At 48.5% G+C, this 14,860-nt stretch overlaps 1 protein-coding gene across 1 annotated transcript in view; it reads left to right on the forward strand.

Annotated features, from left to right (window-relative positions):
* The window catches only part of LOC311102960 (voltage-dependent L-type calcium channel subunit beta-1-like), a gene marked incomplete at its 5' end in the record, with an annotated part of 87,530 nt that overhangs the window by 19,654 nt on the left and 53,016 nt on the right, over nucleotides 1-14,860 (forward strand). The window contains one exon of the mRNA XM_084144457.1: nucleotides 10,803-10,922. Within this exon, the coding sequence (XP_084000583.1) occupies nucleotides 10,803-10,922 (120 nt within the window). The remainder of the gene's footprint in view (nucleotides 1-10,802; nucleotides 10,923-14,860) is intronic.

Genomic DNA, 14,860 nt, shown 5'->3' on the forward strand with positions numbered 1-14,860 from the left:
GTGATAGGGGGAATGGAAGCTTGTTGTGTGCAACAGAACGGGCAATTGAATGCAAGCAACAACAACAAAAAAGGACATTGTTGAAACATTTCAGTTTTACATCACGAAACACCAGAAAATTGCCAAAAATAGTAGAACCAGCTCACCTGCTTCAACACAGTTTGACTATTAGATGTTCAATGTTTCTTTTGAAAAAAAAAATACAAAAAAAAGAATAGTTTCACCATATTAAAATGAGAATTCAGTTCACGTAACAGGGTTGACTTTAGCACAGCGGTCTAAGGCACTGCATCGCAGTATTTGAGGCGTCACTACAGACCCGGGTTAGATCCCAGGCTGTGTCACAGCCGGCTGTGACCGGGAGACCCATGAGGCCTTGTCCCATCGTGCTCTAGCGACTCCTTGTGGTGCGCCAGGCGCCTGCACGCTGACTTTGGTCGCCAGTTGTACGGTGTTTCCTCCGACACATTGGTGCGGCTGGCTTCTGGGTTAAGTGAGCAGTGTGGCTTGGCAGGGTCGTGTTTCGGAGGACGCATGGCTCTCGACTTTAGCAAGTCTTTATTCATAATGAAAATCAGATTGATTGAATTCTCAATGTGGTCTATATTTAAAGGCACTTTGTTTATTTTAACAGGCTTTTAAAATTGATATTGGTGCACAATTTCTACTTAAAATATCAAAGGGACGCAAAAGGCACTAATTTCATCTGTCGCTGGAGATTAGAAAACCACAATCTAAGAAATAGACACCATCTGATAATATCGACCAGAAAAAGTTATGAGAAAGTCATTTCCATCTTCAATGTACTGGTTCTAAGAATAGGATTTACTGTAACCATAGTTAGAATTATATTTATATTGATTGGATCCAATTCAACCTTTGCAAACGTTGTTATTGCCAAGAAGGTTACAAAATTGCTCCAATAAAGATTCCCACAGTGACATTATTCATAACATATTAATGAGCAGAAAAAGTCCCTTCTGCTCTTCTCTTTCTGAGGAATACTGGGAAGGCTAGATAGTCACTGACTGTCCCACTAGAGAGAAGAGGAGAGGGGGAGGGCAGGGCTGTGATGGGAGGGTGATATAATGTGTAGAGAGAGAGAGAGGGAACGTGGGAGAGAGAGGGAGAGTAGGGGGAATATAATGGGAAAAAGGGGAGGGGAGACAAGGGAAGGAGAGAGGCAGTGGGATGGGGATGTGATGGGGAATGGAAGACAAGGATGAGAGAGAGAGAAAGTTAGCAGAGGGTCAGGGGAAGGGGAGGGGGGGGGGGGGAGCAGAAGAGAGTGGCTGGTGTGGGGAGGGTTGAACAAGGAGTGATGCACTGTACTGAGTCTCCGGTAGACTAGAGAGCATTTCAGCTTGTTATGTCATCATTAATTAATTCATCATACATCATACATCTGCATGACCACAACCTTCCATCTCGACTATTTTTACACTGCATATACACCTTTTAGAATAACCCCTATTTGCCAGGTAATGGCTACCAATGCTTATAACATATTACAAAAACAATAGGAGATTCCCCAGTGATGTGTGTATGCCCTCTACTGAAGGGAATGCTGACATTGACCTGGGACATTGCCCTGTGACAGCCCTGTATAGCCACCCTGCCGTTCGATGGTTGTAATTAGCCTTAGTGATTTGTGGCGTTCTAATGCGTTGACCGCCTATGCGACTGTGGCATGTGGCATGTAGCATGTAGCGACCGTTTGTGGTTTCTCAGGCAGCCCAGAGGGATCAATAAGTCCATTACAGCAGACCACAGGAGCACTGCCGTCCCACACACACCACCCACACACACACCACACACATACACACACACATACACAAGATTCATGCATGTGTGCTAACAAAAACAAACATACTCTCTCCCATCCCTCTCTCCCTCTCCAAAGGGTGACCATAGTGAGCTCATCCCTGTCTGCCTCTTTTCTTTGTTCTCTATATTTTCGGTTCATCTCAGTGTGGGAGTGGGACCTTGGGTCAGCCGTGTCATGCAGCAAGAGGCTCTCTCTGTCAGACTGAGTCCATGTCAACCTCTCTTACTGCCCACTGTGCCCAGTGTTCACAGACATACATAAGCCTGCTCTGAGGGCTTCTTGCTCTGGGCTGTGGGCTGTGGGCACCCAGCTCCACATGGAAAACATCTGTGCCACGCTCTGGAAGGTAGCGACAACTCCCATCACACTAGCTCACCCCCATCAGACAATGTTCAAGCCATGTGTGACTGTGTGACACACAATACCATGGTTTTAAGGTCCCTTCACCCAATAGGCACCAGCTATACCATCGGTAGAGGCTTTCACAACACTACTGCCTGCTCATATTTTCATGGGACCTACAGTATCTCACTTGAGGTGCAGTATAGTTAGGTAACTGGATACCACATTTTTGATATATTTTCTCCACTGTTTTTACTAGTAATAATAGGGCCATCTGAAGCAGCCTGATCCCAGATCTGTTTGTGCTCTTGCCATCGTCAATGCTCATTGTCAAGCCAGACATTGGCATGACAATGACTGACAAGGAGTTGGCATGTTGGTACAAACAGACTGGCACTCAGGCTACATTTGAAGGTACTCCATACAGTGGGCCTATTTGTAATGGACGTTGTCATAGTCCATAATACTTGCATAGTCATTCCAATCCGTCTCTGTCCAAATCGGAATCTGACTGTGGCAATTGCCTCCCATGTTAGGCTAATTGGTCTTAATGAGCTAAAATTATTTTATTCTCCCCCAGCCTTTATTTTCATGTAGGAAGCAGCTAAATCACGTGTCATCTTCAACACGGCTTCATTGCCAATGGCACCCTATTCAGTGCACTACTTTTGACCAGAGCACTATGGGCCCCGGTTGAAAGTGCACTCAACAGGGTGCTATTTGAGACGACCTCTGTGCGGGTAGAACTATGGGATTGATTGGTTATGAAATGCAGGACTGATTAGCGTGTCATATCCTTTGATGTACAGTTAGCGTCCCCTAGGGGAATGACTGCTAGCCATTAGCCAAACCGCTAAACCATCTACATTTTAGCAGACGCTCTTATCCAGAGCAACTTACAGAAGCAATTAGGGTTAAATACCTTGCTGAAGGGCACATTGACAGATTTTTCACCTAGTCGGCTCGGGATTCAAACCAGCAACCTTTTGGTTACTGGCCCAACGCTCTTAACCGGTAGGCTACCTGCCTCCCAGTGCTGACCTGAGTTGTGGGGACCACTGACCTCTTCCGGCTCCTGACCTGTGCCGGCCTCACCAAAGGTCACACAGGGTAAACCAGCTCTGAAATGGAGAAGCAGACCTGTTAGTCCTGGATCAGCTTTCACTGCCCCAATCCCTGCCTCAACCAGTTGTGGTGGGGGGGTATTCATATTTAGTGAATCACCAGGGATCCTCTGCACTTGGCTTTAGCTATAGTACCTCTGAAACCTAAGAAACACTATCACTAAGATCAGAGTGTTGTACTGTGCAGCTTGGAACATCTATTTTAGATTTTTCTCTCTCGCTGTCTGTTTCCACTCCTTTCCCCTGGTGGCACAGGAGAGGCTCTAGACATGGAAGTGTGTGCGTATGTATGTGCTTTGCGATGCAAGTGAGTGCGTAGAGTAGGGATGCACTGGGCACCTCATCACCTCCCTGGAGGGGGAGAGGCACGGCACTGAACTTTGGACTGACGATCATCACAGGACCAGAGTGTGTGTGGTGCGTGCGTGCGTGTGTGCAGGTTTGTGTGTGTGTGTACTAATATATGTGCAACATTAAATGTTTACATGATCAATGCATAGATCAATGCATAGTTTACAAACATGGCACACACACACAAACAAGCCATCTGTACTGGGCAGCATTAATCACAGTGGAGACAGCAGAACAGATGGAGCGACTGTGAGGAGGAACAGGAGAAAACGAAAGAACAAGAAAAGAGGAGAAGGGGTGGGGGAGTGATACGGAAGGGAGGCAGAGAGGGGGGGGGGGACAGAACCACAGAAACAGTGCTCAAGAAATCCGGTGAGAGAGCGAGAAAAGGCGCGGGATATATACATTGACAGGCTGAGGAGAGTTGAGATTGCATGCAGCAGGCACCACCTGAGTAGCAGCAGCAGCAACATTAGCATTCTCACACTGATCATCCAGGCAGGCGTTCTCTTATCTGTCCTCGAGGAAGGAGCATGGCAGCCCAGCCTGTGTAGGACAGACGACAGGGCTGGGGCTGGAGCTGCCGGAGCTGGGGCTGGGGGAGTGAGGCATGAGAAGCAGGGGAAGAGGAGCAGCATCCGGCCAACCAGCTCACACTGGGCAGGCAGCCTCAGCGCCGGCAGCCTGAGCAGCTAGAGGAGACTGGAGGGAGACCGGCAGCTACTGAGATTATGCACCGGTTCCAGAGCTCATGTGGACAGCTTAGCAGCAGCAACAGTAGCTGGAGCATTACATGTAGCAGAAGCTTTTTTACCTAACTGTAGCAACAGCAGCAGCAAAGGTAGAACTAGCTGTTGCTGCAGCGTTAGGGATAGCCTTACAAACAAAGGTATTGACAGTCACACCTAAGGTATCCCTAACATAGGTAGCTTTATTAACAGCAAAGGTAGCCATAGCTGTAGAGGTCTTTGTAGGGGTAGCAGTCCAGGTATCTGTAGTCATAGTAGGGATACGTAACAGTGGCTTAGGACACTGAATGACCGGTGTGGCTGATGAAGGCCACCTGGATTAGGCTGCTGAAAAGAGCCAAGGGAGGTCGCAACAAGAGCTCCGATGACTGTGTAAGCTCATTATTCATACATGCGTGTGTGTGTGTGTATGTGATTGTGCGCGTGTGTGCGTTTTGTGCGTGAATGCATGTATGCGTATGTAAATGTGTGTGTACATCATCGTATTTACCTGTGCCTACCTGTATAGGGGTCAGGGGGTGGTATTGTCATGGTGATAGTGTTGTCATGCTGCGATGGTGATGATGAGGGTCAGTGGGTTGTCTGTCATCACTGTCAGAGTCCTCGTTATGCACCCGTTCTCTGACCCACTGTGCTGTAACTCTCAGAGTCAGACCCCTGCATTAGTCTAGACATGATGGAATGATGGATTGAACAATGTCAGTCACATGTAAAGGATACATGGATACATGAGCTAGGTTGGTGTGGTTATAGGCTATAGCTAGGATGTGTCACAAATGGCAAATGGGCCCTGTTCAAAGTTAGCGCACTATATACTGAATAGGGTGCCATTTATGATACAGTCCTAATCTATAGACAATGTGATGGTGATGAGATGCAGTATACTGTATACAGTATTCAGAGTATTTTCAGGTAGGGTTTAACGTATGAGGTAAAAGACGGATATCGGAAGCATTAAGGATAATGCATAAAGCATAAGCAGTGTTATTTATAGAAGGTGTCTCATGTACAAGGTAGGAGAAGAGACGTGGATAGTTAATGAGCAGTGCCTCATCTATGATGCAGGAGATGAATACAAAGTGTTTAGGATGAATGTTTCAAGTGTGATGTATATTATTAAGGGATAGTAAAGTATGATCCTCTTTGTAATGGGATGGTTGGGTAGTTTTAATCAGCCTGGTAGAGTGTGAGGTTAATTATTATTATTATTCAAAAAGTCCCTCTGAGTCTGACAATAACATAACAGGGCTGTAAACATACTGGGTTGCCTGCGTGCATGTGTGCGTTCGTGCCAGCGTGTCTGTGCCTGTGTGTATATGTGTGTGAGGAAAGAGAGAAACAGAGAAAGGTCTTGGTCCTGATCATGTGTACCTGTGTATGCCCATACATCTGTTTGTGTTATATATACAGTGCCTTCGGAAAGTATTCAGACCCCTTGACTTTTTCCACATTTTGTTACGTTACAGGCTTATTCTAAAATTGATTTTTTTTTAATCCTCAGCAATCTACACACAATACCCCATAATGTGAAAACATAAATATAAAACATAAATACCTTATTTACATAAGTATTCAGCCCCTTTGCTATGAGACTCAAAATTGAGCTAAGATGCATCCTGTTTCAATTGATCATCCTTGAGATGTTTCTACAACTTGATTGGAGTCCACCCGTGGTAAATTCAATTGATTGGACATGATTTAGAAAGGCACACACCAGTCTATGTAAGGTCCCACAGTTGACAGTGCATGTCAGAGCAAAAACCAAGACATGAGGTCGAAGGAATTGTCCGTAAAGGGCCGAGACAGGATTGTGTCGAGGCACAGATCTGGGGAAGGGTACCAAAACATTTATGCAGCATTGAAGGTCCCCAAGAACACAGCCTCCATCATTCTTAAATGGAATAAGTTTGGAACCACCAAGACTCTTCCTAGTGCTGGCCGCCCGGCCAAACTGAGCAATCGGGGGAGAAGGGCCTTGGTCAGGGAGGTGACCAAGAACCTAATGGTCACTCTGACAGAGCTCTAGAGTTCCTCTGTGGAGATGGGAGAACCAACCAGAAGGACAACCATCTCTGCAGCACTCCACCAATCAGGCCTTTAAGTACAGAGAGATTCTTAATGAAAACCTGCTCCAGAGCGCTCAGGACCTCAGATTGGGGTGAAGGTTCACCTTCCAACAGGACAACGACCCTAAGCACACAGCCAAGACAATGCAGGAGTGGCTTCGGGACAGGTCACTGAATGTCCTTGTGTGGCCCAGCCAGAGCCCGGACTTGAACACGATCGAACATCTCTGGAGAGACCTGAAAATGGCTGTGCAGCAACGCTCCCCATCCAACCTGACAGAGCTTGAGAGAATCTGCATAGAAGAATGGGAGAAACTCGGCAAATACAGGTGTGCCAAGCTTGTAGCGTCATACCCAAGAAGACTCGAGGCTGTAATCGCTGCCAAAGGTGCTTCAACAATGTACTAAGTAAAGGGTCTGAATACTTATGTAAATATTATATTTCAGTTGTATTTATTATTTTATTAGCAAAAAGGTAAAAATAAAATAGAAAACTGTTTTTTCTTTGTCATTATGGGGTATTGTGTGTAGATTGATGTGGGGGAAAAAACGATTTAGTCAATTTTAGAATAAGGCTGTAACGTAACAGAATGTGGAAAAGTCATGGGGTCTGAATACTTTCCGAAGGCACTGTAAGTTTGTGTGCATCCAGGAGATATAGAATGTGTGTCCGGTGGTCAGGTGCTTAATGTGTGTGAGCCTGATTGTTTATATGGCTGAAGCTGCAGCCTTTACCACACATACATGCTGGGGCCCACAGTTACCAGAGATGGAGAGAAGAGTGAGAGATAGATAGAGAGAGAGAGAGAGAGAGAGAGAGAGAGAGACAGAGGTCCCTATGTCTCTCTTATAGAGCATGGGAGACAAACCTACAGCTACAGTAAATTAAACAAATACTTAGTCCTGGTATCCTTTAGCGTTACTCTTTAGTCTCTTTTTTTCTCAGACTGAAGTGGTAGTGAATGAAAGGACAGACTGAGGATGCGTCCCAAATGGTACCCTATTCCCTTTATAGTGCACTACTTTTGTAGTTACTGATGTAGCCTGGGAAATGTGAGATAGTGGGTGTGGCGAGGTGTGAAAGAAGGAGTCAGGCGCAGGAGGTAAAATACCGAAGTCCAGAGTTTAATCTGTTTGCATAAATCAAACGCCCCAAGCGTCAAACAAAACTGTACAAGGGAAAACATCCACCTTGGCAAATAACACAGTGAAATGTAGCTCAACCGTGCTACACGCTCTCACAACAAAGCAATCACTCACAAAGACAAGGGGAACAGAGGGAACACTTATACACATACTAATTAGGGGAATGAGCACCAGGTGTGTGTGATTGACAAGACATGACAAGTGGAGTGATGAGAATGGGATCGGCAGTAGCTAGTACTCCGGTGACGACGAACGCCGAAGCCTGCCCGAACCAGGAGGGGGGGCAGCATCGGCAGAAGTCATGACAGTATGTGTCCTGCTACTGTCACGTTCGTTGAATGACGGGACAGACCAAGGCGTAGCGTGATATACGTACATGTTTATTAAACCAAATAAACACAACGACAAAACAACAAACGAAACGAAACGTGAAGTCCAAGGTAGCACACACAACATACCTTACAAGGAACAAGATCCCACAACCCACTAGTGCCAATAGGCTGCCTAAGTATGGTCCCCAATCAGAGACAACGAGCTACAGCTGCCTCTGATTGGGAACCACACCGGCCAACATAGATCTACACATAATATATCGAAACATAGAAAACACACAACAAAGAATATACACACCCTGACTCAACATTTAAGCGTCCCCTGAGTCAGGGCCCCCCCCCCCCAAAGGTGCGGACTCCGACCGCACAACATAAACATAACAGGGTAGGGGCCGGGTGGGCATTCCGCCTCGGAGGCGGATCCGGCTCGGGGCGTGACGACCTCTCACTCTCCGCCTCCATGTTGCGCCCCTGGTCTGGTCTGGACCTCGGCGCGCTGCTTCCCCTCTCCTTCCTTCCACGATACGCCAGGCCCTGTCTGGACCCTGGTGTGGGAGACCCCGAACCTGGAGAGGGGCTGACGTCATGGTCTGGACAGGAGCCGCTGACCGGAGCTGGACTAGGCACCGGTGGAGCGGACTACTCTGGCTCTGGAGTGGAGCCGCTGACCGAAGCTGGATCAGGCACCGGTGGAGCGGATGGCTCTGGCTCCGGATTGGAGCCGCTGACCGGAGCTGGACTGGACCCCGGTGGAGCGGACTGCTCTGGCTCCGGAGTGGCGCAGCTGACCGGAGCTGGATCAGGCACCGGTGGAGCGGACTGCTCTGGCTCCGGAGTGGAGCAGCTAACCGGAGCTGGATCAGGCACCGGTGGAGCGGGCTGCTCTGGCTCCGGAGTGGAACAGCTTACCGGCACTGGGTCAGGCACCGGTGGAGCGGACTGCTCTGGCTCCGGTGTGGAGCAGCTGACCGGTGCCGGATCAGGCACCGGTGGAACGGGCCGGACCGGACTAGGAACACGCACCACTGGCTTGGTGCGAGGGGCAGGAACGGGTCGGCCGGACTGGCGACGCGCACCACTGGCTTGGTGCGAGGAGCAGGAACAGGCCGGGCCGGACTGGCGACGCGCACCACTGGCTTGGTGCGAGGAACAGGAACAGGCCGAGCCGGGCTGGCGACGCGCACCACTGGCTTGGTGCGAGGAGCAGGAACAGGCCGGGCCGGGCCGGTGACGCGCACCACTGGCTTGGTGCGAGGAGCAGGAACAGGCCGGGCCGGCGACGCGCACCACTGGCTTGGTGCGAGGAGCAGGAACAGGCCGGGCCGGGCTGGCGACGCGCACCACTGGCTTGGTGCGAGGAGCAGGAACAGGCCGGGCCGGGCTGGCGACGTGCACCACTGGCTTGGTGCGAGGAGCAGGAACAGGCCGGGCCGGACTGTGGAGGCGGACTGGAGGTCTAGAGCGGAGAGCTGGCACAACCCGTCCTGGCTGGCTGCCCACTTTCACACTACACGTGCGGGGTGCTGGCACAGGATGCACTGGGCTGTGCACGCACACTGGCGATACAGTTCGTAGAACTGGCGCAGGTTATGCGGGACCAAGGAGGCGTACTGGAGACCAGGAGCGTTGAGCCGGCACACCCCGTCCTGGCTGGATGCCCATCTTCGCACGGCACGTGCGTGGTGCAAGCACAGGACGTACAGGACTGTGCCGGCGCACTGGCGACACAGTACGTAGCTCCGCATAACACGGAGCTTGCCCAGTCATACGCCTCTTCGCGTGAGTACAGGGAGTTGGCTCTGCTCTAACCCTAGGCTCCGCCAACCACCCCGTGTGCCCCCCCCCCCAATTTTTTTTATTGGGGCTGCTTCTCGGGCTTCCTCCTCGACCGGCCTCCTCTGTGTTGCCGTTGCTCCTCTCCTGCCTGGGCATCTAACTTAGCCCATGGTCCTTTCCCCGCAAATATCTCCTCCCATGACCACAAATTGGCCACCTGTGACATGGCCATCTGCTCCGCCTGGGCACGCTGCTTGGTCCTCATTTGGTGGGATCTTCTGTCACGTTCGTTGAATGACGGGACAGACCAAGGCGCAACGTGATATACGTACATGTTTATTAAACCAAATAAACACAACGACAAAACAACAAACGAAACGAAACGTGAAGTCCAAGGTAGCACACACAACATACCTTACACGGAACAAGATCCCACAACCCACTAGTGCCAATAGGCTGCCTAAGTATGATCCCCAATCAGAGACAAGGAGCTACAGCTGCCTCTGATTGGGAACCACACCGGCCAACATAGATCTACACATAATAGATCGAAACATAGAAAACACACAACAAAGAATATACACACCCTGACTCAACATTTAAGCGTCCCCTGAGTCAGGGCGTGACAGCTGCTTTCTGAGAAGCAAGGGAGTGTCCATTTGAAACACATCCAATTAGCTTTTGTGATTTCTTTCTGCCTCTCATTCCCCTGGGTTTGAATATTGTGTGAGTTAGATGTGTGTGCCTGTTCACTAAGTTCACTAACTAGGCTCTGATGCTCTCTGATGATTCTTTGTACCTCTGGGGTTGAGTTTGGTCATGACTATATTTGTATCTTTTTTCTAGTTGTTTGTATTTGACAGAACTGTCTTCACAAACCATCTCCAAAAATAGGACTTCTGCTTGAATTTCAGTTAGACTTGGCATGTCTCACTGCTGAACAAGGCAGCATGGTGTGTTTATATACTGTGTGTTGGTGTGTTTGATGAGTGTGAGTCTGAAGAGTTAGTCTGTTGTGTGCTGTTGAGGTCTCAAGAGTTAATCTGCTATGTAATCTATAATTGAAAGTGTTTCCCTCTACTTTGCAGGGTTCGGCGGACTCCTACACCAGCCGTCCATCAGACTCCGATGTGTCCCTGGAGGAGGACAAGGAGGCCGTGCGACGAGAGGCAGAGCGGCAGGCTCAGGCACAGCTGGAGAAGGCCAAGGTACTGTACTGACCCTTATACTGACCACTCTGTCCAGCAGTCTGCTGTGGATCTCCCTTTCTTTATCCATGCCATCTCTTTCTCTCTCTCTCTCGTTCTCTCTCTCTCTGGATCTTTAAAGTGGATCATAACTATGAATGTGGTGACATTCTGCAGATGAAAAAGGCCTTTTTATGCTTAATGAGCTTTCTGAGTTAGTCTCACATCACTCTCCTGGTTCCATTGGAGAATTTACTGGCCAGGTCACATGGTCAGGGAAACTCAGGGCCCTAGGTCCACCATTGATAACCCAACCTTGTTTGAGGGATGTTAGGGTGTCACATCAGTGCCCTATCCGGTTTGGGTAGTCTGACTCTCAGGCTAGGGGAGAGGGACCTCTGGCTCTAGTATTACCATTGTGCTACATCCCAAATGGTACCCTATTCCCTACACTCTTAGAACAAAAGGTGCTGTCTATAACCTAAAAGAGTTCTTCAACTGTCCCCATAGGAGAACCCTTTGAAGAACAATTTTTGGTTCAAGGTAGAACCCTTTTGGTTCCATGTAAAACCCTTTCCACAGAGGGTTCTACCTGGAACCAAAAATGGTTCTACCTGGAACCAAAAAGTGTTCTACCTGGAACCAAAAAGGTTTCTCCTATGGGGATAGCCGAAGAACCCTTTTTGGTTCTAGATAGCAAAAACATTTGTAATAGTGCATGTCTGACAGATATGGGTGACTTAGAGAGGCCAGACTGTGTGTTCCACAACATGCTGTCTAAGCGCAACAGCTCTGTCTGTGAGAAGCATAGGGAACAATCAGTCCATTCTACGGTACATACAGTACAGCATAGGGTTATAAAACTACACTAACTTTTCCAAAATTCCCAGGTAGAAGCAACATGGTGGTTGACCGTTGTGTTAGAGACACAGAAATACAGTACTTTGATCCAAACAGGTCTAGACTTTACCATGAAATGCTTGCTGACGAGCCTTCCCAACGATGCAGAGTGAAAAAAATTGTAACACAAGAGGAATTAAATACACAAGAATGAAGCTATATACAGGGAGTACCAGTACCAGGTCAATTTGCAGGAGTACGAGGTATAATATTTGAGGTAGATATGTACACAGTGGTGTAGTGGTGCCTGGAGAAGTGGGTATACTTACATTTTGCCCAAAATTTCCCAAAAGGCGCCCTGTGTGAAAAATTATATGAGAAACAGTGACATCCACTCTGAACAGGGATGGGCAAAAATTACTAAATACAATTAGAAAAAACAGATACAAAATACCATAAAGATGAATGTATCAAAATAAACTATATTTAATTAAAATCCATGTATTTTAAAATACAAAAATACATTTGCAAGTAGCCGGCCCAAACAGCAACAACATTCTCAGTAATGGTTACAAAAACATTTTACTTGCTATGATTGTGATATGTTGTTGGTTAACTACCTTAGTTGAGCAAGATTTTCAAGTAGATTTAAATCAAGACTGTATCTCAGCCACTCAGGAACATTCACTGTCTTCTTGGTAAGCAACTCCAGTGTAGATTTGGCCTTGTGTTTTTGGTTATTGTCCTGCTGAAAAGTGAATGAATCTCCCGGTGTCTGGTGGAAAGCAGACTGAACCTGGTTTACCTGTTATGTGGGCAGCTTGTCTCTCCCTGTTCTGTTTCCCTTCCTCCTTGTTTTGTCCCCTCTTTTTCTGTTGTATGTGTGTTTGTCCCCTTTATGTGGGTGTGTCTGGAGTGGAGCAGGGGGCGGGCTCAGGATCTGCCTCTCCTGTGCAGCTGCGGGTTGTTTCCAGTGATTCCTGCCTACGCAGCTGCATCCTATTCTCTCATCAACCTACACTACTTATTCCTGGGCATGGCTCTCCACCGGCGCCAGATCGTTGTTCTTACCAGAGCGGTAACTTGGCTCACCAGTAAAGTTATTTTGTCTTTGTCTTCAGCCTGGCTCTCCACTCTCCTTAACCTGTCATTTGTTTTGTCTTCAGTTCAGTCATACCTCCCAACCTGCCTGCCTTCCTGCCTGTCGGTCTGCCTGCCTGCCTGCCTGCCTGCCTCAGCCTCTCCTTCCTCCGGAGCCGACTAGCCCACTCTGTTCCTTTACTTCAGTTGTTTTTGGACTAAGACAATTTGAACTTTTATTAAAATATTTTTGTTTCTTCCACTCCCTTTGTCGTGTTGGTTTCTCTGAGTGCTGGGTTGAACCATAGCCATAACAGAACGATCTGGCCATGGACCCAACAGAGAAACAGCACGGGGCAAACAAAGACAGCTTCCAACAAGCTATCCAGGCTCAAGGAACGTTGCTAGGACAGCATGACCAGTTGATTCGGACTCTTGTGGAGGATAATCATCAACTGCTGAACCAGGTGACTCAGTTAACTACACACGTCTCTAAATTGTCTGTTATCAGTTCTCCATCTCTCTCTGACCCCCAGTTTGATGCACCCCAAGTTGTTTCCTCGGACACTAGGCAGGCTTCGTTCCGTCGGGAACCCCCTGTCACGTCGCCTGAACCGTTCAATGGAGAATTGGACAAGTGCCGGGGATTTTTGCTTCAGTGTGACTTGATTTTTCGGCAGAGACCACTGTCGTTTTCTACTGATTCATCTAAGGTACATTTTGTTCTGGGGCTGTTAAGAGGGAAAGCTCTGGTTTGGGCTGAGGCTGTGTGTTCAGATCAAACTTTGACTGGATTGACTTTTGCTGATTTCTCTGCTAAATTGAAGACTGTTTTTGACCATCCTGACCATGTGGGTAATTCCTCCAAGATACTTTTTAATTTGAGGCAGGGTTCTAACAGTGTGGCAGAGTACTCTATTGAGTTCTGGACGTTGGCAGCGGACTCCAAGTGGAACAATGTGGCACTTCAAGGAGCATTTCTAAACGGTTTAAATGAAGCCATTAAGGATGAACTGGCTGCTCGTGATGAGCCACATGATTTACATTCTCTCGTTTCCCTGTCCATCAAGCTAGACAATCGGTTGCGGGAGAGGCGTCGGGAGAGAGGCGATCGGCCACATCTAGGAGGACGAGTTCCCCAGCCTCCAACCACTCGAGTCTCGCCTCTCCGGAGTCGGCAGCTTCTTGTTCCTGATTCCATCCCGAGCACAGAGGAGGAACCTATGCAAGTGGGTCGAGCTCGACTACCTCCAGCTGAGCGGCAACGGCGCCTCCAGGCGGGTGAGTGCCTGTACTGTGGAGACGCCACACACATTCTGGCTACATGCCCTAAGCGGCCAAAAGACAAGGCTCGCTCGTAACGGTGGGTCTACTTGCGAGCCCAGAGTTAGATCCTGAACCCATCATTCCCCGATTACAAGTACCTGTAACCTTACGTTTCCAGAGTCATTCCCTGCCACTCTCAGCTCTCATAGACTCAGGTGCAGAAGATAACTTTATTAGCCACCAGTTCGTTACACAAGCTCGTATCCCCATGGAGCCACTACCTACCCCCATCCGGGTCACAGCCCTTGATGGGCGCCTCCTCGCGGAGATAACTCATCAAACCACCCCCGTTTCCCTAGTGATTTCTGGCAATCATTGTGAAAGCATTCAGCTAAGAGTTATGTCTGGCTCAGCTACCTCCCTAATCCTTGGCTTCCCCTGGTTGGCTCTTCACAACCCACAAATTGATTGGACACGTCACACCATTTTCAGTTGGAGCACTAACTGCCATTCCGAGTGCCTGAGGTCAGCGGTTCCCCCCACTAAGTGTAACCCAACTCCTCCCTCAGCTCCTCTTGATCTGTCATCTGTCCCCAAAGAATACCATGACCTAGCGGAGGTTTTCAGTAAGGACAAGGCTCTGTCTCTACCACCACACAGGCCTTATGATTGCCCTATTGAACTGCTTCCTGGTGCTCCCTTGCCCTCTAGTCGGTTATACAATCTGTCCCGACCGGAAAGAGAGGCAATGGAGCAGTACATTGGTGATTCTC

The sequence above is a fragment of the Coregonus lavaretus genome (assembly GCF_964263955.1).
Source record: "Coregonus lavaretus genome assembly, chromosome: 2".
Taxonomy (NCBI): domain Eukaryota; kingdom Metazoa; phylum Chordata; class Actinopteri; order Salmoniformes; family Salmonidae; genus Coregonus; species Coregonus lavaretus.